The sequence below is a fragment of the Anser brachyrhynchus genome (assembly GCF_964034855.1).
Source record: "Anser brachyrhynchus genome assembly, chromosome: 1".
Lineage (NCBI taxonomy): Eukaryota > Metazoa > Chordata > Aves > Anseriformes > Anatidae > Anser > Anser brachyrhynchus.
This window is the reverse complement of record NC_137694.1, coordinates 28,199,690-28,222,189: the sequence shown is the minus strand read 5'-3', so window position 1 is coordinate 28,222,189 and position 22,500 is coordinate 28,199,690. Positions and strand designations below refer to the sequence as shown.

At 35.4% G+C, this 22,500-nt stretch overlaps 1 protein-coding gene across 15 annotated transcripts in view; it reads left to right on the top strand.

Moving 5' to 3' along the window:
- FOXP2 (forkhead box P2) overlaps window positions 1-22,500 on the top strand; it is a 439,933-nt gene that overhangs the window by 411,578 nt on the left and 5,855 nt on the right. For all 15 annotated transcript variants that reach the window (XR_013939269.1, XM_080555112.1, XM_080555108.1 and 12 more), the window contains one exon: window positions 565-728. Coding sequence is in view for 14 of the 15 variants with exons in the window: in XM_080555112.1 (XP_080411238.1) it covers window positions 565-728 (164 nt within the window). In the remaining variant the exon portion in view is untranslated. The remainder of the gene's footprint in view (window positions 1-564; window positions 729-22,500) is intronic.

Below are 22,500 nucleotides of genomic sequence, written 5' to 3'. Positions count from 1 at the left end.
GTTAGATTGATAGAAGCTCTTGCAAATGCATGTGGATATGCATTAATATTTATCCAAGCTGTCATAAATGATTTCACATCATAGTGTTGGGGAACATGGTGCTCATGGCAAAAACTTTAAAGTTTAATTACAATATATAATTTTTATGCAGAAGAGGCAAATGTCAGGACTTTTTTATTTTGAGTTAAGTTCTGGTCATTTTTTAAAGTATAGCAGCTGCCTGCATTATAAAGGAGCCATACATTGTGTGGAAGGGCATAGGGGTTAAGTGTAGTTCTAAGTCGAAAAATGATGTAAAACTGAGAAGTACTAAGAATATCAGGACATGGAATAATAATGGAAAATAATGAAACATATGTAAGAGAAATGTTAAACCAGAAATAGAGATGCTGTTACAGTCTGAATGTGTAAATAACTGGAAAATGAATAAAGTCCTTCTGACCATTTCTACAGCTACTCAAAATGAGCTGCTTTGTGTGTGTACATTTGTATGTGTATGAACATTTAAAAGTGGTTTGTGTGTGTGAGGACTGAGAATTTTATTTTTGTTCTTCATTTTGCTAGGCTGCACTGGCAGAGAGTAGTTTACCATTGCTTAGTAACCCAGGATTGATAAATAACGCATCCAGTGGCTTACTGCAGGCAGTCCATGAAGATCTCAATGGTTCGCTGGATCACATTGACAGTAATGGAAATAGCAGTCCGGGCTGCTCTCCTCAGCCTCACATGTAAGTGCAGTTAGCATAATTTCAAGAAAAAAATGTCTTAGTCTAAGAACCAATATTACTCAAAAGTGCTTTGAAACGTAGGTAAGTGGAACACCTGGAATTATGTATTTGAAACTAAACATTTATATTAAAACACTTAAATAGATACTTCTTCATTTACTGTGTAGTAAGATTGGTTTTAAGCTTTTTTTTCTTCAAACCTCTTCAACTAGCTTGCAAGCATTGAATGTAGAACGTGCATGTTGGTGTTAGTTGTAATTTTAACTGTGAGTCTCTAAACCATTTATGAACTGTGGTGGAGATATTGCCCATTTACATAAACCGTAAAATGCAAAGTTTAACTGTTGCCCACAGTTTACATAGAAGCCAGTAAAGTGTAACTTTTTGCCTGTCTTATAAATCAGTGTAATTACATATTCAAGTTTAATTACTGGTGCGTCTGTATTGGCAAGGTTTATATGTTATATTTTATGCAAGACTACGATTCCTATTAATATTTAGCAGCTAACTATATCATTAATTACTCTAAAATCTTTCCCCTACCATCTTTTTAATGGAGCTGAGAGAGTGGAAGTATTAAAAATTGATGTATTGTGGATTTCAGAAATGTGTCTGAAGCTTTAGAAATGCCTGGCCTTAATCAGTGGTGTCAAATGTGGCAGTTTCTTGTTTACTAAATAGTAAAACATGTATCTTGGAGGTATTGTTTCTCAGGTTGTTTATATAATAATTAGCAGTGTGATATCTAAGTAGACTTAGTTTTAGTTTACTGTAGGATGATTTTTAATGTGTGTATACAATTACGGTCGTAGTGTTTTCTGTTTTTAAAGTAGATGGTCCAATTTGCCTTTTTTTCATTCCATTTTCTCTTTCACATTTTTAATGTTAATTTTAATTTCTGGAGTGGGATATTTAGCAGTAATGGTAATTGAGACCAAAATCTCTTTTTACTTATGCTCTGGTGTGTGGAGAATCCATTTTGATCTGACCTTTTTTAGGGGAAATGTATTACAGAGTTTTTCTTATGTTTGGCATGTTAATATATCTATGATCAAATAGAGTTGTTTATTGTCATGCATTTAATTGTTTTATTGCACATTTATTCTACTTGCCTTTGAAAATAATACACTGTGAACATTAATGTATTTTATCATGTTCCAAACCATTACTTTTTCAAAATGGAAAAATTTGTCTTTTGGAAGTGTCTTTAGATGTATTAAATAATACAAAAGAAGTAATAAAACTTGAAGTAGAAAGAACATGAATATATGCTCTTGAGAGTAACACTACTCTAAAACAAGTAAAGTGAGCAATCAGACAAAAGTTTTTATATCCCATGCTTTATGCTATCAACCATGCAGTGGGTAGCTTGAGGCCTTTTACTTTTAGCAGTTCTCCTGAGTATGCTAATGCTCTCTTCCTGTATAAAATGCCATGACAATAAAACTTTAAAGAGCAAACAAGAGTTAGATCATGTGTGTTAAAAACAGCTACTTTACAGAAAAGAATGACACTTGTTATCAAAGTTGTTTTGTAAGTGTTTGGCAGAGATGTTTACATATCCTGTGTACTGTCTGGCATTCAGCTGGATAAACTGAGATGTCTGTGCATATAATTATGTAGATATGGCTACATTTATAGCTGTGTTTATAGGTACATATTGTAGCAATTCTTGCCTGTAAAAACAAACAAAACCCTTGAGTTACACCCCAACTTGAGCGTTAGAGTTCCTCTCTCATTTCTATATTTTGTTTGCCAAAACTGGCAATTTCAGGACTTGTTGTGGTTACTGTTTTGAAACTGTCTACATGTCGCTTAGCTCTCAATTGAAGTAACAGTGTAAATGTACCAAGGTACTACTGGAGAAAGAGGTTATGCTTGTTCAAGCCTTACACCAAATATAGTGCAAGATTACTGGTCTTCTATGAGACTGTGAACTGTCAACCAGAAGATGCATACTATGGCTGGTGTGCTACTCACTTGCTAAATGTTTGCCTTTTTCGTGCTTAAAGAGATGAGAATATGAAAAAGGGAATGTAGTCTGCAAGGAATTCTGAAGTCATGGAAGGGAGGGGCTATTGCAGGAGGAAGGGGAGTAAGAAAAAAGAGACCACCTCTTCCTGCTTCCATGATCATGTTTAGCAGTGTCCCCTGTTTTTGCTAACGTACTGTTACTTAAAGTGGGAAAAAAAACAACATAGGGAAAGCGCGACAGAAGTAAAATAAATAAGGAATGTAGCAAAAAGTGAAGAGAGGTTTTAAACTTTACATTTCCTACACAGATTACATAATCCTGATTTATTCTTGAAATCAAAAATAGTTAGTACTAGTGAATAATAGTGAAAATAACTTGTATTTTGCTGCCACAAGTAGCCACTTATATCTTCCCCAGACGGTTCTCCCAGGAAGTCTTGCTGTTTCTCTGCTGGAGGAGTGTTCTTGGTGGTGATAATTAGTGCATTCACCTAAAAAGTAGGTGGCTCTATTAGTCTTCAAGTAGGTTTAACCTGCGTCTCCTGATTCCCGGGAAAGTGTACTGGTTGCGACACCAGGAATATGCTGAGCAGTTACTGCCTGCCATGTTTCCAGGAATGACAGAGATGGTATAAGGGGAAGAGGCAATAGGATGTGGTGCAATTTAGGGATCAGAGCATTCATCTGGGAAAGGGCAGGGTCTGGATTCTAGATCAAGATCCCAGGGGTAAATGTTTATTTGGTATTAGACCATCAGCAAAAAATACAAAGAGTCCCAGTGGCAGAGTGAAAATTAAGTACCTATGTAAGTTATGCGTATAGTTGTTAGAAATGAATTCTATATTGAATATTCTATATTGAATTTAGTTTTACCAGATAAATATATACCGGTGGAAATTTCTTATTTTGGTATGTTTATATTTTTTAGTTTGATAAATTAAATTTTATATACATAATAAAAATTGCATTTGCATGTTCAGTAGTCAGTATATCTGTGCTTTGAACATGAGAACATATCAAAGAAATTGTTTTCTATTACTGTATAATACCTTAGCTACTTGCAGTCAGAAAGAGAAGAAAGTTGTTCGAATCTTTGGATTTGGACCTGGTCCTTTACATTTGATTTTCAAAAACAGTGTAGTGAGAGCAATTACAGTAATCAATTTATCCATCTGTGTTTGGATGTCTAACATAGGTGGATGAATCTGTTTACTTAGAAAATAGTCCCTGATCATTGACTAGAGAAAAACAGTAAGAATATAAATTCAACTAAATGTTAACATTCAAATGGTTAAGTGTAGTGAATCCCAGACAGTGTATTTAGGGCAGTGGCACTTTAAAAGCTTCCTAGTTCTTGCCTTGGTTAATGATATATAATCTGCTCTACTTATACTTCTTGAACGCTTAAATACTGAGGTAACTTTTAGGTGATCAGTATAACTATGGCTTGGTAGTTAGAATATCTCATGAGTTAATAATTATGTAAAGCATCAGAAATCTTATGCTGCATGCTTCCCAGTTTCCATTTCTAGTCTGATGAAAGATAATTCCACGATCCCATGTGCAGCATATCACTGGTGGGATCTCAATCCTAGATCTAACTTCTGTGTTTCAAAAGAAATCAAAGTTCTGTCTGTGATTATTCTTCAAATCCAGTTTCTGGTAGGTTGATGTGGACATCAAGTGCTCCATTCTTCACTGAGGGATAAATCTTCAATGAGGAAATGCTTTACTTATTGTGGACGTGTACTGTTCAAAGTTCCAATTTCCTCTAATAGCAATTGTCAGAAATCAGTGCTGAACAATGTTCTTTTCATTGAAATCAATACCTAAGACTCTTTCTTTATTTTTTAAAGCATTTGGTATGGACCAGAATTATAGGGCACTACCAGAGCACTTAAAGCATCTGTTGTCCATGTGTTTATGTTTTGGCAAATGCATCATGTGAAATTCCTTTTTACTTAACTGTATAAATTTGGGGGGGGGGGGGGGGGGGAAGGCAAAAATGAAATGTAAACTGCAAAGCTGATGGCAGGAAAAAAAATAGTAATCAGAAAACATGGAAAACTGTAGACGCAGGAAAATGTAGCCTCAACATAGGAAACAATAAGGTGGTTATGCCATTCTGTTACAATTCACTGCAGCTCATTTAATAAGAGGAATTAACGAAGGAGATAGGGACGTTAAATATCCTGGTGAGGTTTTGTGGAATAAGGCTGTTGTCATGTTTTTCTTGCTGCTCATGCTGTATGAGAGCGTAGACTGATGACAATGCATCTAATCTCTTATATTCTTAATTGAATTATAAAAATAATCTAGTTCTTAACAGCAAATCCAGAATCCTGAAGGTAATGGATTTCATTTTATTTTCTAGAATTATAATTGTTGGTCGCTTTTTTAAAAGTACCATGAAAAGCAAAAGTAAGTCTTGAGAAAGTTCCTTGTTAAAATATGAGTTCATATAACCTCATATGACTATTATGTTACTGAGTGAGCTCTGTAAGACTGGAAGTATTTGAAGCCAAATGTGAGGACACACATACATCCCATGATCTTTAAAGCTGTTTTTAGAAAATGTTATGTCACATTCTTGTGAGAAAGAATAAATATTGTCCAAATAAACAAGAGTAATAGTCAATCTGAGATGAATTAGAAAAATGAATTTATCCAGTGTCATCGTTCATCTTCAATTCTGTCTCTGAAGAGATGAGTTCCAGCCATCTGTGGTTTCAGTCACCTTTTCCTTTGTATTCTGCTGTCGTTCCCAACCTTTCTGCTTTACCTTTCCCACTCCTGCCCTGACTGGATCATTTCTCTTTGCAGTTCTATCTGCATAATCATCAAACTTGTTATTTTTGTTCAAACTTTTTTATCTTTAAATTTTATTCCCAGAGGCAAATATGATTATTCTACTCTAAGATCATTTACTTCTGAGGTCCTTCAGTTTGAAAGCATTCCATTGTCAGGTTGTTCCCATATCTGATTATTCCAGTCCCCTACTGTTAAGCTTTCACACCACTTACAGTAGGTTACCTATCATTCCATCCAGTTTTAATCCCTTTCATTCCCTTGTTTCTTTAACTTCATAATGTTCCAGTCCTCTGTCTTTCCTACTTTCCTTTCCTTTTTTTTGGGGGGGGGTGGGGGGGAGGGAGAGGGGAGTGGTATCGTTACATTGTCCCATTTCATGATCTCTTTGCATTTACCTTGGAGGCTTGTTCTGTTCTAGGAAACTGCTATGATCCAAATCTCTTCTTCGTTGTATAAGACTTGACTTACATAAGAAGTAGAGGAAAATAAACTCACAAAACACATCAGTTAACAGGAATATAAGCATTATTAAATAGGTGAGAAGCATGTAATTGAGCCAACGAATGTAGTAGCAATTGCAGTGTTTCTGAGTATCCTTGTTCATCAAAAAGGCCTCACTTAATCACATGACATTTTAACACCTGCTTAATTACACACGTTTTTATTTATTTATGAATCTTAAGGAAGATAATGGGCAAAGACTTTGCAACAACTGATTTTTATTTTTTTAAGTAGAAAGAGTAAGAGCTAAGAAGCATAGGATCATAAAGGTTACAGCTTTTGTCTGAGCATATTCCCATTGAAAGAAGTTCCATTGTAAGAATAAACAATGGAATAATTTTGGCTTTGCCTAGCACTATAAAGCAAGTGAAAGTGACAGGCAAGTCCAGCAATTCAACGCTTTCTCATATTGTTTTCTTACCATTTAGTTTTTTTAATCTTTATTGATTTTATGGATCATAAGACAGTGAACTCCTGCGTTGTGACTGTGCCTCCTGCTATTTGTACAGAGCCAATTGTATGTAGGTCCTAATGGAAAAATAAGTAAAGATGTTCTGATTAATAACATTTTTCATAATTCCAATTGACATAGCTTTTCACATGAACATTTTTCTAAATATTTATATTCTCCTATTTTTTGATTTTGCATTACTTTACTTTTCAATCCATTTTTGCTCTACATTTTGCTTTGGTTCATCAATTCTCTTATCTTTCAAGACCGATGTTCCAGTCCTTTATCATTTCCTCTTTAGCTTCTTAAATGTTACATGTCTTACTTTGGATCAGTAGTTGCTATTTCTTCTTTATATTATTCCAACCCCAATTGTTGCGCTTTTACAGTTCATTCGCAATGCTCTTGACAAAAAGATCACTCCAGAGATACAGTGCCTTCAGCTGAAAAGTGTCAGATCCCCAAAGCTTGGCTTGTAGAAGTTTGTAGGCTCCTGCGGGGTTTCACAGACTCTTTTTGGAAGCTGTATTGCTGAAAACTTTGTGGCCCTGCTGTCATAAATTCTCAGTGTATGGATGGACAAGGTATTTATGCTTTTCACATAACAAGTATGTATAAGAAAAGGGTGCATCTTTAAATATTGCTACAGATGTTAAAAATGTTAGAAGCTGTACAGTTGTGCACCTAAATCTGTCACTGATATGGTTGTGTAACACACTTAAATTTAGTTCATAAGAGATTCCTGCTGAAGTACAACACAAAAGCTGAGATGGTAGTGCCATTAACAGTGTATTTCTAGAACCGTGTGCATAGTTTTCAATTTTATCCACTTTGCATTTGGGTTTAGAATAACGTTATAAGCCAAATTTTTTAAAAGTAGACCTTCTAAATAATTTTTGTAGGTACGTGTCCAAACTGTGTCTTTACACTTCAGTATCACGTAAACAGTCAAATAAAAACATACAATTATAGCCAATTGGTAATGTTTATACCAGTAGTTTAATAGGGTTTTAAATAATGATCCATACATTCAGGCAGAGATTCACTGAAAAATCTAGGACATTATGCTGGGTAAGGGTTATTATTTGGCAATTATTTAGTCTTTAGCATTTGTAGAAGACTCTTTTAACACAGATCTTAAGACTAAAATTTTCAATACAATCTTTTTTTAAAGAGTTTATAGAAAGACTATCTCAGTGTGAAACCCCTTGTGTAGAGCCCATTAAAATAACCAAATCTCAAGATAACTAAAGGTATGATTATACCTAGTAAAGTCCATATACAAAATCAGTGTTCACAGTGTTCTGGCAAAGTTCAGTTGGGAAAATGTGATTTTCGCATCTAACAGCAGTCTGTGATTTAAAACACTGCTGGGAATGCGTATGTATAACACACTGACCCTTATACAATTTCTCAAAGGGTTATAGTTGTAATATTCCTCGGTCCTTCCAATTGTTTTCTCCAACTAAATAACAATATTAAATGTATTTCTTAAATTAGGCTGAACAAACCCAGTAGTATTCCTCCTTTACCCAGACTTACCAAGTTCATTTGTTCTACTGTATCTATTAATAGCAGTTTAATGATGTTACACAGCCTTTGTATGATCACTGCCTCTCACTAACCCTTTTCGAAGACATCCATAAGCTTGTGGTTAAGATGGATAAGGGGAAATGTTTCTTTGATGCAGTATTACGTTGTGATAGTGATACTCTTAGTAATTAGGGGCTTCCCCCAACTTTTTTATTCATTCCCTATTTCCCCCCTTTTCTTGTTTCCTTGCAAATTTGGCATTATCAGTCATCACCGCTGAAAAATGTTCTCTGAGCTTTTATCTTCTCCTGTTCTAAGAACACAGGAAATAAGACTCATGTTGTGTGCAACCATGTCATACAGTTTCCTCCTAAATTTATCATAGTTCATCTCAAATTTGAAAGCCATTACAGAACTTCATTCCTTTGATGGTAAGCCATATTCCCATTTCCAAATATATTCCAATTTAGTTTTACTGGTATACGTTCTATCTTGTATAGTCTTTCTCACTCTTGCTGTTTATTTAAGTGTGTTATAGTGAGCACACTGAACTTTGAGTCTTCATTTTGGTAGGCCATGCAGGCTTTTTCTGATATGGTAGGCTGTTTGTTCTCGTTATCTTTCTAGGGGCTGTTCGGTAAAACTACTGTCTGGTTTTATTTTCATGCACAGGTGGTAACTGAGTTGTTTGAAGTATTCCAGACATAGTTGCATATAATGTTTCTTCTTTCTGTCTTTATGGGGGAAAAACATTTTAGCTAAATTTAGCTCAACCATTACGGTTTATTTTTACAGTACAGTATTAAAAGATAGGCTGGGGATGCTGTTGTGGTAAGGTCTGTACAATGGCAAAACAAAAAGGATTTTCAAATCCCTGCCCCATCTCTTGCAGTCTTCAGGTAATAATTGAATTGTTTAATTTTTGAAAAACATCTTCAGATACAGTTTGAATAGAAGCTGTATATTACTTACACTGCTCTTACACCACTATCCTCATTTAGAATAGCATCTTGCTTTGTTTAGAGAAGTCTTTGACACAATGCCAGTTGGCATTAGACTGACCTTTTGGTTTCATGTACTTATAGTGAAACCATGACTGGTAACAGTGAAATTGCCTTCAGATGAGCACCCATCAAGTAGTGTTTGGTCTGTTACTATGAAGGTTGTTTTATTCTTGTTGAAAGAAATTGTTGTTTTTCTATCCACCTGGACTTGCTAGAAGTACAATTTAAAATATAATTTTATTTTGTAGTTAGATATTTGTAGATGCAGTAATGAACAATGTAATGCACTGTATATACTACTTTAGGCTGGAACATACTCCTCTTTGAAGCAGAAATCTGCATTAAGCATAGGCCAAAGTAAGCATAGGTAAGAGGGAGGATATATTAATATAGGCCCCTTGATAACTCAGATATCTCCTAATCAGCTCAGTCTGCAGGCAGAATTTATTTGTGTTTTCCTGCTGAGGCCATGTGGATATAACATATTCTTCAGATGTGTTGCTCTTCACATCCAAATCTTAAATATGTAATTGCATAAAAATGGGAGGTGTGATTAGCATTCACGTGTTGTTAGAAATGTGGTGAAATGCTCTGAAAAAAATTAAGCTTGAAGCATTACATGTAAGAACAATCACTAGTGTAATTATGAGGTGGTGATGACTGGTATAGCAGTCATTCTTAAGTAAAGACTCTTAAAATTGTAGCTGATGACCAGCTGAATGTATGTTGACAAAAGTATGTGGTTGTGAAAGCATACTTAAAAAGGAATGTTGTGTATAAAAGTAATCTCTATCCTCCACCCAGTTCTTTTGATAAGACCTCTAAGGGACCACTGTGGACAACAAACTTCAAAAAAGGCACGATGGATATATTAAAAACAAAACAAAAAAAACACCCAAACAAAAATAAGCAACCATGGGAATAAAAATAATCAAAGAAAACTCATTTCTTATAATCAGGGTGACTAGTCAGTGTAGATCCTGATTCTCATGTGACTGTAAAAGAATATAGATAGCTTGTCAGAAGAAGGCTGTAACTGTGGCAAATCTCAAACAGCAGAGATGTGGGGGCAAGTGAGGCATCAGGCTCTTAAGATGATGACACATCGTCTTGGGTCTTATTTGTGGGCTCAGCCTACTTTTGTTCTTCAAGAGATGATGAGACCAGTGGGCAATCTATGCCATCTATCTGTATACTGTTCTCCCCACTTCTTGGCTGTGCTAATTTAGTAGAGAGATTGGCCTTTGCTGAAGACCAAGGAGGGACTAAAAATAGGTTTATTAGTTGAGAAGAGAGAAACTGAATGGGGAAATAAGTCTTCAGAAAGCTGTTGTAGGGAAGATGGGAATGAACTTTTCTGTTAGGAGTAGGGCAAGAAGTAATTGATTAACGTTTCAGCAAGGAAGATGTAGGCTAGCCACCAGAAAACAAACCTTTCTGACTGTAGGATAGAGAAGTGCCAATATGTATACTAGCACAGGGAGACTGACACTATAAGCTTCTGGGAATAAATCAGAGAAGCATCTGTGAGAAGCGTTTTAGGTATAAATGATTCTGTTTTGGGTTACAGGAAGGGGATGGAAAGACAATATGACCTCTTGAGGTCTTCCAACCTTTTATTTTTCACATATATCATAAGAATAAGGTGTTTTTTTTTCAGGTATGCCATTTCTTACTAGAGGCTGGCTGAGACTGACTGAGTCCATTTACTTTGTAATTTGGAAGAGCTGTCATACTTAACTATCTTTAAGCACTCCTAGTTTTAAGACTGAATGAACCTTGGCCTTACAGAAAAATATATAGTGAGCATAAGATTGAACTAACGTCAGAAATGTCAGCTAGGGCAGTGAAGACAGTCCTACACAGGTAAGTTTGACCCATTTGTCCCTGCTGACTGTGACATGCAGATGTACTTGTTAAATGCTGTCATAAGTTATTTTGCAAAAAGCAAGCAGAAGAGATGGCCATTCTCCGGAGTTGTCCTGGAAGGCAAAGCTAGTTTCAGTTCAAGTCCTAGCTCTTAAACACTGAAGGGAAAAAAAAAAAAATTCAATAAACTTAATATATGAGAAGGAATCATTCTGGTAACACCCTGCTGAAAGAATTATCATCAAGCATACTTGTGAATTAAGATTTTTGATGAACACTGTCCATAAAGTAAATGGTACCAGGCCTAGCTACAAGTGTAACGCTACTTAATCCCTTGTTGCTGCTTCATAACAAAGTTTTCAGGTTGCACTGTGGAAAAACATGGTTTAGCTTATAAAAACTCACAAAAGGGTGTTGGAAGTTTTATATAGGCTATATGTATATTAAGATATAAAAAAAAGCAAAACCAAAAAAAACAGTACAGTTCAAATTCTTTTCGTGGTTCACTGAATAGCCCTCCAGATTTTGCATAGAGAACACTTGCCTGCTATAATCCGTGAATAATAGATATTTAGTTGTTGCTGGTGAAAAATTTATACTTTACACAAAAACTTAAAACTTCACAACCTTTAGATACTACAGAACATGGCAGATATGTAACCTCCTTTTCTTAAAATTTGTTGTTTTCAAGCCTGCTCTTTTTGGATTGTTGTTCTACAACTCCCCAAAAAATCGAACACTCACATTTCTAGTATTTCATCATTTTCCTTCCAATTTTATCTTAAAAATTTCTATGTTCTTTTTTCCTAATCCTTTTCTTTGATTAGCATGTTAACTTTTGACATTTGAACCGCACACAGTGGAGTTCTTGAAAGACATTAGAGGCCTGTGCCTTAAGGTAAATTCTAGTCAAGTTTCTACTTTTTGTGGTTCTATTACAGAGAAGATGCATTTATTTAGGCACCAAAGGAAGCAAGCCAAAGTCAAAGCTGAGAATTTTGATCACAGTCATTAGAATCAGAAAATATATATTAAGGTCATCTTCTTAATCAGAACTTGATTCCTAAAATTTCTGATCCTTTAAGGGCTAATTGTGCATGAGTTTTGAGTTGCATTTGAAATGGAAAGAAAATATATTGCTAATATCAGTTTTTCAGTAAGATCCTTTCTTTCACTGCAGCAAAAGCAAAGATTTCATATGATTATTTTTGCAGTTAGTATTATTAGTATTCATAGCTGATAATATATCAGTGCAGATCAGGTATCCTTATTTATTACCTTGGCATTTTCTTGTCAAGTTTAAGTATATATATATGTATGTGTTTATTTTATTATTTTCATTATTTTTAAAGACCTAATTAATTTATTATCAATTTCATTAACAATTTTTAATCAGTTATCTAGGCTTTTGTTGGCTTTTTTTTTGCTTAAAGGGAAATTGTCATGTGGGCATCAACAAATCTATCAGGAACTTAAGTTCTTTATTCTCTACAAATTTATTTTTACAAAGCTAATTTTTTAAAGGAAGTGTGAGGTCATATGAGGCTTTGCTTTTTAAATTTTCAACTTTTTTCAAATCTGATTCGTTATTATAAAGCTGAAATTCTTCAAAAGCTTGTTTTACATGTTTGCCTTTTCATTCTCATTTGTCACCAATATCTGTTTTTGAATTTTGCTTAGAATAGAAACCACAAATTTTATGTCTCTAATTTAAGTGAAACAGTTTGCATTTTGATGTGGTTGTGCAGAGCCAAATGGATAGAGAAAGATGTGCCAGAACACTATCTACAACCATTTTAGGAACAAATTTATTGGTATATTTTGTAGATAAGCAGCACAAAATCACCCCTGAGTTGGGAAGTGCTGTGATATAGAAAGGAAAAAGGAGAGGTTTGCTTATAATCTCTGTGAATTAATGGCTGGTTTGCTTCTGTGGTATGAGGGTCAGTATCTGTTAGAATATTTTCCTATAGAGTAATGGTAAATGGCATGTCAGAATCCTTAAATGCTTATATATTTTAATTCTATTAAATAATATTGTCCCAATGAGCTGTATAACTTACTGAGGATTCTCAATTTTTTTTTTGTAGTGGTAGCCTTGTGATTTTTTTTTTATCATGAGAAGAAATTAGTAGTGGGATAATTGTAGTGGTAACGTGATCATGAAAGATGCCATATTAAATCAGTTGACCCTTAATTATGTGTAAGGATAAAGTATGAACATTTGCTTTTTTTCCTGTATTTTACCTATTTCCATATTTCTAATATATCACTTTTACTCATGTTTCCAAGCTGTTGATTTTTCTGTGTTGACAGTAGTGGCAGATAAATCATCTCAAAGCACTCTTATAATTATTTAGTGTTTCCTTCTATGGAAATGTATACCATGCCACAGGTCACTTTTGTTGTTCTTTCTTGCTTTTGAGATGAGTAATAGCTAAGAGGTAATCAACTACCTTGAATATACTAGTTGAAGTGATGGCCTGGTATAACTATATAAGCATGTTTCATTCAGTACTTAAAGGGGGCTTATAAAAAAGATGGAGAGCGACTCTTTGACCAATCAGATAATGACAGGACAAGGTTTTTTTTTTTTTAAATAAAAGAGGGGAGATTTAGATTAGAGGTTAGGAGGAAATTTTTCACTCAGAGGGTGGTGAGGCCCTGGAACAGGTTGCCCACAGAGGTTGTGGATGCCCCATCCCTGGAGGTGTTCAAGACCAGGTTAGATGAGGCCCCGAGCAATCTGGTCTAGTGGTTGGCATCCCTGCCTGTGGTAGGGGGGTTGAAACTAGATGATCTTTGGGGTCCCTTCCAACTTGAGCTGTTCTATGATTCATATTTTCAGTGTCATTATTCTCTCCCAGTTAGTGTAACATACTGGCTTTGGACTTCTTCAGAAGAGGTGTCACTGAAGAATTCCTAACAACACATTTCCTGAGCACTTACAGTAAATAGATACATATAGGTAGTATATTTTTAATTGTATTTGTCAACAATAGATTGATCTGCCGTGGATTGTCAACTTTCTTAGTTTTCTCACAGTTACTTTTAGCTATGACTGATGTATTATTTTGTTACTTCTGTTTATCTACTTTGATATTAATAATTATATTAAAAACATAAGTCAAATATAGGATCTTAGAGAATTCTCACTGTTAACCTACTTCCATGTTGTGAAATAATCTTTTGTTCTTTTGTCTTTTCTTTTTATTATTGGCAGAATTTTACCTCTAATTTTAGTAAGAGATTTTTGAGATTTCTCATGGGAATTTGCTAGTAAAAGTATATCAATCAGATCTCCTTGTTTATTGTTGTATTGCACTCAGAGCCCTTTAAGGGCAAGTAGAATTATTGGCCTTATATATAGTTTTTATTCCACCTCATTTGTGTGGAAGAAAAATACATGTTTCAAAATGTGTATCACCTTTGGTTATTCCCTCTTCTCCACGAGCATTCTGTCAGATGCATTGCATGTTTCACTTACATCTGGTGTGAGTAAACTTCACAAGTGAAATCTCGGCCCTAATGACGTCAAGGGGAATTTTGCTGTTGACTTGAATGAGATCTGGATTTCATTCCAAGAAATCATTTGTCTTCATATCTGTGGCTTTACCTCATTTCTTATTCTGCCTTCAGTCACTCCTAATCTCCATCTGATATTTCTTGTGACTGCTTACAGCCACATTTCTCAATTTTAATTCATTAAAAATCTTTTTCTCCAAATAAAGAGCTCTCAGATCTGGAATCTTTGTACAAATTTTCAAATATCTTATGAAGTCTTAGCAGTCTACAGTATTAGCAAAACTGCTAAAGTTGAAATCTGGAACCTTTTTGTCTGTAGCATATGAGCAAGAAGATACTTTCTTGGTTGTGGCAGAACTAATTGGCAATGTCTTCTCAGCCAGTAAGTTTCTAGGTGATTTTTTTTTCCTGTAATAAAAGTGTAATGTCTTAATATTTTCTGCTCTCTATATTCCAGTGAAATCCAAAAGGTACAGGTAAAATAAACCTTTTCTTTGTGGGGTTTTGGTATTGTTGTCTTAATTGTTTTTACCTCCATTTCAGACACTCTATATTGCTTGTGGCATATTCTTCTCTTTAAAATAGTACCATGTGGTCACTTCACATTTCCAGATAACTAGTATTTTCCTGCTCTCTTCCTCCCTCTGATATTTGAGATGTGTAAGTACTCAGAGGAACTCTTCTCTGCTGTATTCATGCTAGATCTTCGCTAATTAGTAATTGTTCTTGCATTTTACTCTGGTCTTCCATTTTCCGCACCTGGGTAGCATATGGTTGTCTTTATTTCTTCTGGAATATAAGAATATGCTGGGACCTATCCTGTTAACAGCTTTATTGATGTTCTAGAGGATGGACTGTTTTCTCATCAAATTTGCAGATAACATAAATTGGGGCGAACAAAGTATACTTGTAAGGATAGGATAGCAGTTCATAGGAACCTGGATGAGTTGAAGGACTTGGCCAAGAGAAACTTCAGGAAATGCTAAGCCCTGCACTCAGAAAAGAAGATTCCCTAGTGATGGACATTGGGATTGCCTGGCTGGGGAGCAGCTCTGATGAGAAGGACCTGGGGATGTAGGCAAAGAGCAAGCTGAGTGTGAATCAGCATAGATACCTAGCAGCTGAAAAGATCAGCAGCATCCTGGGATGTATTAAGAGCAGTAGAGAGCTAAGAGACTGAGGGAAATGATTATCTCCCCCTGCTCAGCACTCGTTAGATCACATCTGGAATACTGTCCCTGGTTTTCGTACCTCAAATGTGGGAAAAAAAAGATATATAACTCAAGTGTCTTAATACCACCAAGGTAGTTGGTACCAGCAGCACTTGCTCTATGAGATGCTGAGGGAGCTGACCTTGACCAGCCTGGAGAAAAGACAGCTTTGGGGTGGACCTGATCATTAGTACCTACTGGGAAATTAGCAAGTGGATGGAGCCAGGCTCATTACTGTGGTGCATGATGGTAGGCTGAGAGACATGAGCGTAAGATAAAATTAGATATTCAGACTGGATGTAAAGAGAACTCTTTCCTCACAAGAACAGTTATTCAGTAGGGTGGTTGCCAGAGACGTTGTATAGTCTCCAGCCCATCCTTGGAAGTTTTCAAGACCCAAATGGGTAAAGCCCTGAGCAAACCGGTCTTGACCAAAAAGCTGTGTCGTCTTTGGCAGGAGGTTAACGCAGAGATATTCTGATGCCCCTTCTGACCTAAATTATCCTGTGATCTTAAAGTGAGTATATCTTCATAAAAACACACACTGAGAAGAAGCAACCAGTCTTATTAGCAACCAAGCTCAAAGAGAGAGGTAATTTGAGTATTGTGTTACAGACACCAGTAGAGTCATATCAGGTGTTTATTGAAGAGATGGATGTTACAAATGTCAGCAACAACTGAGTTTACATCTTCTTAGAGTATCACAAAAGAGAAGTTGTGTGTACAGGACCAGTTTTGTGCAGTTGGTAATGATGGGGGTTGATTTTTTTCCTTTCCCTAACAGGACTTACCAGCCTTTTATTTTAAAATAATCGAGGGGAAAGCATGAAGAACTGTAGATTAATTTATAGTGACTGGTAAGATTTCACCAATGCCTAATATAAATAGGAAAGCAGGTCTTTAGTTGTACAAGTTTTAAAGGCAGTAGTAGATTTATCCAAATTCATTCTTACTTGCTCCTACACCTTGATGTGCCAGAGGCACCTTGTGACCATAGATCATTAATTCTGTCTTATGCTGTTTCTCCAGTGATGAACTAAAAATGACATACTTTAGTGGCTTAACTAGTTGTTCCAATGCACTTATATCTGCTGTAAGAGTCTGCAGTCGTGCCTGCCATGCTGCCAGCTATGGCCATTGCCCCTCTTTTCCATCTTAATACCAAGTCAGTTCAACTTGAAATTCCACCACGGCAGACTTGAATTTCTTAATAATGAATAAGATAATAGATATGGAAAGAAGTATATTTTGAAGGTATTTAGCTTCCAGTACATAGTTTCCGGTATATTGTATCTTCACGTCATCCTTAGTGAAGTGAGGTAGTGCACCCACAGCTGCCTGACAGGGAGACATGACAATAGGACCATCCTCCCTTTCTTACTTGAAGCTAGAGATTAGTGTATAGGCATTATTTTATGTAGACATAATAGCACTTCAGTGTTTCAGTATATGTGATAAATACATAGAGGAAGTGATTCCTGATGTTCAAGGAAAAATAATAATGGATTCTGTGACAGCTGTAGCATTACTGAACTTGTATTTAATTACTCATCTAATATGCTTTTTTTCCTTTTTCAATATTTGGATTAGTATCTCCCTAAATGGTTGTACGTAGTCACGACAATAAACAGCTCGATTCTTAAGAAAAATAATAAACTTTTTATAATAGCATGAAATTGTAAACAGACAAGTGTATTGAATAGAAGTAGATATGTTGAAAATACTGTAGGATTTAAGGATTTGTCTCCTTTTGCCTGTTGAAGCAAAATATAAGAATTCAAGTTCAGAAACATTGGATTGGAAAGGAAGGTTTTTCTTTTTAAACTGCTACAGGGTATTCTGCAGACCTAGAGATGGCACTAGCAAGATGAGATGCAGCTTTCTCTGAGGAAATACTAGTCCAGATCTTCTTGGGAAAACAACTGTTCTGTTTCTTTTTTGTTTGTTTACTACATCTGTAGTATAGTGATTATTATTTCTCCAAATAATATTTGGTGGTTTTTGTTTAAGAAAAGTCTATAAAGATAGCTTTAAAAAAACTAGTAGGTCTGAAAGAGAAGTTAAATAAGCCTCTGAGAGACTTGAAGACACGATCTAATTTATTGGCCTTTATGCCATTGCATACCAGAGGAAGAAACTCCCTGGTGTTACTGGCTGCCTAAGTCACTATAGCAATACAAAATACTTCCATTTGCAACATAATTAAAAATAAGTAAAATAAATCACCCTTTAATGATTTTAGACTGATTATTACAACCCTTCCATGGAATAGAAATGCACTGAAATATCTTCAAAAATTACATGACTTGCTACAGACCATAAGTATATGGCTACAAAGCTCACACTAGACCCATTGAGCTAGTTAACTTTTCTCTCTCAACATCTGCCACCTCTTCAATACAAAGCCAAGGACGAAGTCTTTTCAATGCCTGTCGTTACATTGACTTAAGTGTCTGAGAGACTGCATCTCTCTCGATCATGACTTCCCACAGTACTTTCCTTTAAACGATTCTAGCATAACATTAAAGATTTTGGGTTGTCAGCAATGTTCAGAAGACCCAGAGATAACCTGTAGAATATGTTCCACTGAGAAGTCTGAAGTGGTTGTAGTACTCACTTCCCTGGCTGCTTTCAGAATCAAACACTGAACCCCTTTCCGTTCCATACACATGAGCAATAAAATAATTCTGTTTTCCATCCCACAGAATGGGATGAAAGAAATACAAGGAAACTAAAATTGTTATATCTCTGTTTTGGTAGAGTGCTCAGGTTTGCTGTGGTAGCTCAGAAAACCACTTTTATAACAATCAGTACTGATTTTGTATTTTTTCCAATGAAAAGTGTGTTCTGTTCAAAGCCTGGGATAAGCACATGGATTTCTACTACCATAGTCCAACCTTGTTTACTGTAATCATTTGTATTTTGCTGCCCTGTGTTCTCACTGCTGTTTTGCTGGTGTTTTTGCTGGCATTAAAACTGATGTGATGTGAAACCTCTGTAGGAAAACACGCTATCCATAATTGAAAATATTGTATCAAGTATCTTTTCTTCTTGTTGACACCAGTTCAACTCAATTTAATTAAGAAATCATGTTCTTGGTTATAGGATCTGGTTGTTTTCTTGTCAGCAACAGCATGCATTCTAACATTTAAAAGTTGAATGTAACACTTGTTTTGTTGCTATTGCCTAGATTTTAGCAGGATTTTAGTAGCTATAACACTGTACAAGTTTTCCCAAGGCAGGATCAGGTTAATCTTGTGCAAAATTCAAAAGACACTTATCACACGACTCATTGCAGGCTTTAGGAATTTGGCTTTGTCTCTAAATATTTGGGAGTTACTTTATACAGTCCTTCTTAGAAGATATTTATCCGTCAGCTTCCTGTTATCTTTTTGCTTTGAAGCCTGAAAGCTCTTCTCTGGCAGTCTACAGATAGTCTTGATGAGGCCCTTGTAAGTGTCCAGCAACTGTTACCTGTCTCTTGGCACCTGGCGGTTGTTCCAGTTAAATGCTGTACATTATAGTGTCCTTAAGGATATAGTATGCATCTGAGAACACAAGAACTGGAAGCTATAGTTTGCCAGTTTCAAAAGGGGAGAGCAGAAATCTGTGTAAAGCTGTAAAGCATGCTGAAAGCCTTAATGGCATGCGCAAGAGTGAATGTTTGAGGCAGTCACAAAGACAGAGGGACATCACATTCTTCGAATTATGAGTGAGGAAGATGTATTCTGAAGCTTTGCAACTTATTGGAATCTTTCTTTAATGCTTAAAAAGATCTGTCACTGAGTTTAGTTTTGAAAGTGCTGGGGTACAAAAATTTCTCTTATAACAGTAGATTCACCAATTTCAAAGGAGGTGACCTATGGAAATGACTCTGCTCATTTATTTATGTCTTCATCAAAAAGCTTTTTGAAATAATTTAGAATCGCCATCCTTTTCTGTTACTGCTATGGACATCTCCTTTCTTCCCGTTTGTTATGCAGTATTGTAAGTCTTGAACTCTGGTGGAGATACAGGTTGTTGGCACTTCTTTAATACAAGACAGCTATTCTGATGAAGCCTTTCCAACATGATGCAGTAATAATACTTTGCTAAGTGATTACCTTATCATCCCTTTATCCTACTGAAGAGTTAGCAAGGACTGAACTCAATTGCTCAATGTGTCTAACCTGTTCATAAAGGCCCCTAAGGATGGGGACTCCAAGGCTCCCCAGGCAACCAGTGCTTCGCTGTCTGTGCTAATTTCTAACTCCGACATTTGATTTGTTCTTGCTATAGCCTAAGACATCCTTTTTTTTAGCCTGTCTTCATAGAACAGTATGTTCTAAACCTCTACCTGGATTTTCTCCATTTACCACATATTTGACATCTCATTGTCTTCACTGATGTCCTTACATTACAAAAAGTTTTTTTTTAAGATCATCCTCTGTGTCCTCTAGGTCATTGATAAATATGCTGGCTAGTTCTGAACCAAAGATTGGGCCATCAAGGAGCCATACTCATCTTAGAACACAAATTCCAGTTACGTAGTAGTTTTCGTCAGAAGTCTGTAAGCTATGACCTGTTGTTAGACTATTAGAATAGCACAGTTCTTAATGAAAAGACACAATGCGTAAACACTTCAGAATTTGTTTAAATACTCAGCACTTCACATGGGAATATACATTATTACACTGTTCCCCTTGTATAATAAATGGGTGGCACACAATTTTGCAGATAAAAATATTTTAATATGTATCTATTTAAGAACACATATTTTCATATTAGTTGCATAGTACAACATACCAATCCCAATATTTTGCTCTTTATATATGATAGAAGTCTTTGAGATAAGAATACATTGAGCAATTTATAAAATTGGGTGTTCAAATCCCATTTTGAATATGTTAAAACAACAACAACAAGCAAACCGACCAGGCCATTTTTGGTTTTCATAGATATTTTGTATAGTTGCTTCCTTCTCAGAACATACATAAAATATTAGACATGGAAGATCCATTACATCTCTATCCAACATGCCTTAATTTTGCCCCATCTTTGATTTCAAAAAACAAAGTCTAAATTTGAGCTTCAAGAGCCTATGTGTTTTTATTTGTGGTTATACTTCCAGAAAGACATGTTTGAATGGCAATGTTTTCAGGAAGCTGTGCTCTTAAGGTACTGGTAGAAAAGTCTATGGTTTTGTTTGTTTTTAATGGATGACTGGAGTGCTTGATTTTGGTCTTGATTTACTGTTGATCTGGATGAAAGTGTAGTTGAATGAATGAACATTTTTATGTCCTCATTAGTCTTCTAAGCTATTAATTCCACAGATTGATCATCAAAATAATCTTTGAACTGTCCATACAAAAAAAAAAAAAAAAAGAAAAAAGTCCTTAATACTCAAATTACATCACAAGAGAAACTAGTATCTTAACCTGTAATGCGTTTTAATGGACATTTCTTGTCATCCTCCCTGTTTGCACAGTGGCTGCACTCCAGCCCCAGAAATGTAATAAATACATCTGGGACAGCGCGCTAACAGAACTGAACTAATTTGGTAAAAAATAAAAGATCTGAAGTCAGTTTTTTTTTTTTTTTAAATACACAAAGAAAAACATAGCAATGAAGGAATCTGCTCGATATACCAATGCACAACATTCAGTGACTAGGGAGCTACATGGGGGACAGAATATTGTAAGAATACTGTTTACAATGTGTGATGAATGTGATACTGTATCATGATTAAAAATCTTGAAAACTTCCATCAAAAACTTTGTCACAATTGTGAAGAGAAAATATGGAATTTGAAGCTTAAATGGAATGCCAAAGTTCTCTTCAGCACTTACAAATATTTGAGAAAAGATACAAAATAAATAAAACTTATCAAAAGTCCCTTAATTTCCAAGGCACATAGTTATATGCAATGTCATGAAAAGGGATGAATGTTTTTTTCTCTTTATTCCAGAAGACACTTTTCAAATGCTTTTCAGTGATAAAAGTCATTGCTAAATGCCTCTGTGTTCCCGTGCAACCTGTGTCCCAAACAAGAACAAATACAATTAAGCTTAGCTGACTGAAGCACCTTGTTGCCTGTGGGTCCTAATAGGTGTATTCAAATTTAGTACCTTCAATGCTGAGGTAGATACTGCATGACCTTAGCTTCCCATAGGATGTTCTAAGCCTCAGGTGTCTGCTGGAAACATTGCAACAGCAAGACATAAAAGATTAGTCTTAGTTTCCATTTCTACTTCTTTATGGCAGGGTAGACTTTGCAAGGAAAATCAAGCAGCGTGTCTTGTTCTTCATTATTGTGAAGAGCAGTTACTGCGTAGTAGCATGTTGGATACTGACCCAGATAGTAATCCAGTAATCCTTGGATCTTTGTCTTGGATTCTAGCTATAAGGAAGTTATGGCTGACTGATAAATATTTGTTCAGTACATGTTGTATACTCCACTATTGAGGGTGTACCTATATACAGTAAGACTAGTTATTGTTTTATCTTATTTAATTTTGTAAATTAAGAGTTTTACTGTGTTTATGTCTACTTCAAATGAGAGAAAAATAATCTTTTATATTTTCATTTGCTTTTGTCAATTCAATTATTTTTATTTTTAATTATTCTCCTAATGGTGAGTGCTGAAGCTGTTCTGCTTTAATTCAAGACATAGATACATACGCTAAGAATGCTAGAAAAATAACATGGGAATAAAGGTGCTAATAATATATTGAAAAAAATAGTTTTGTTTTAGCAAGAATTTAAAGGTAGTTGATCCTTACTTTGCATGTCTAAATAAAAATCACATGCTCTTAGCATTCTGTAGATATCAAAGTCAGAATTGAATCCAGATGAGTTCATTCCTTTTATCCTTGTTAACCCATGCATCTGTGAAAGTGTAGATGCAGATGTTC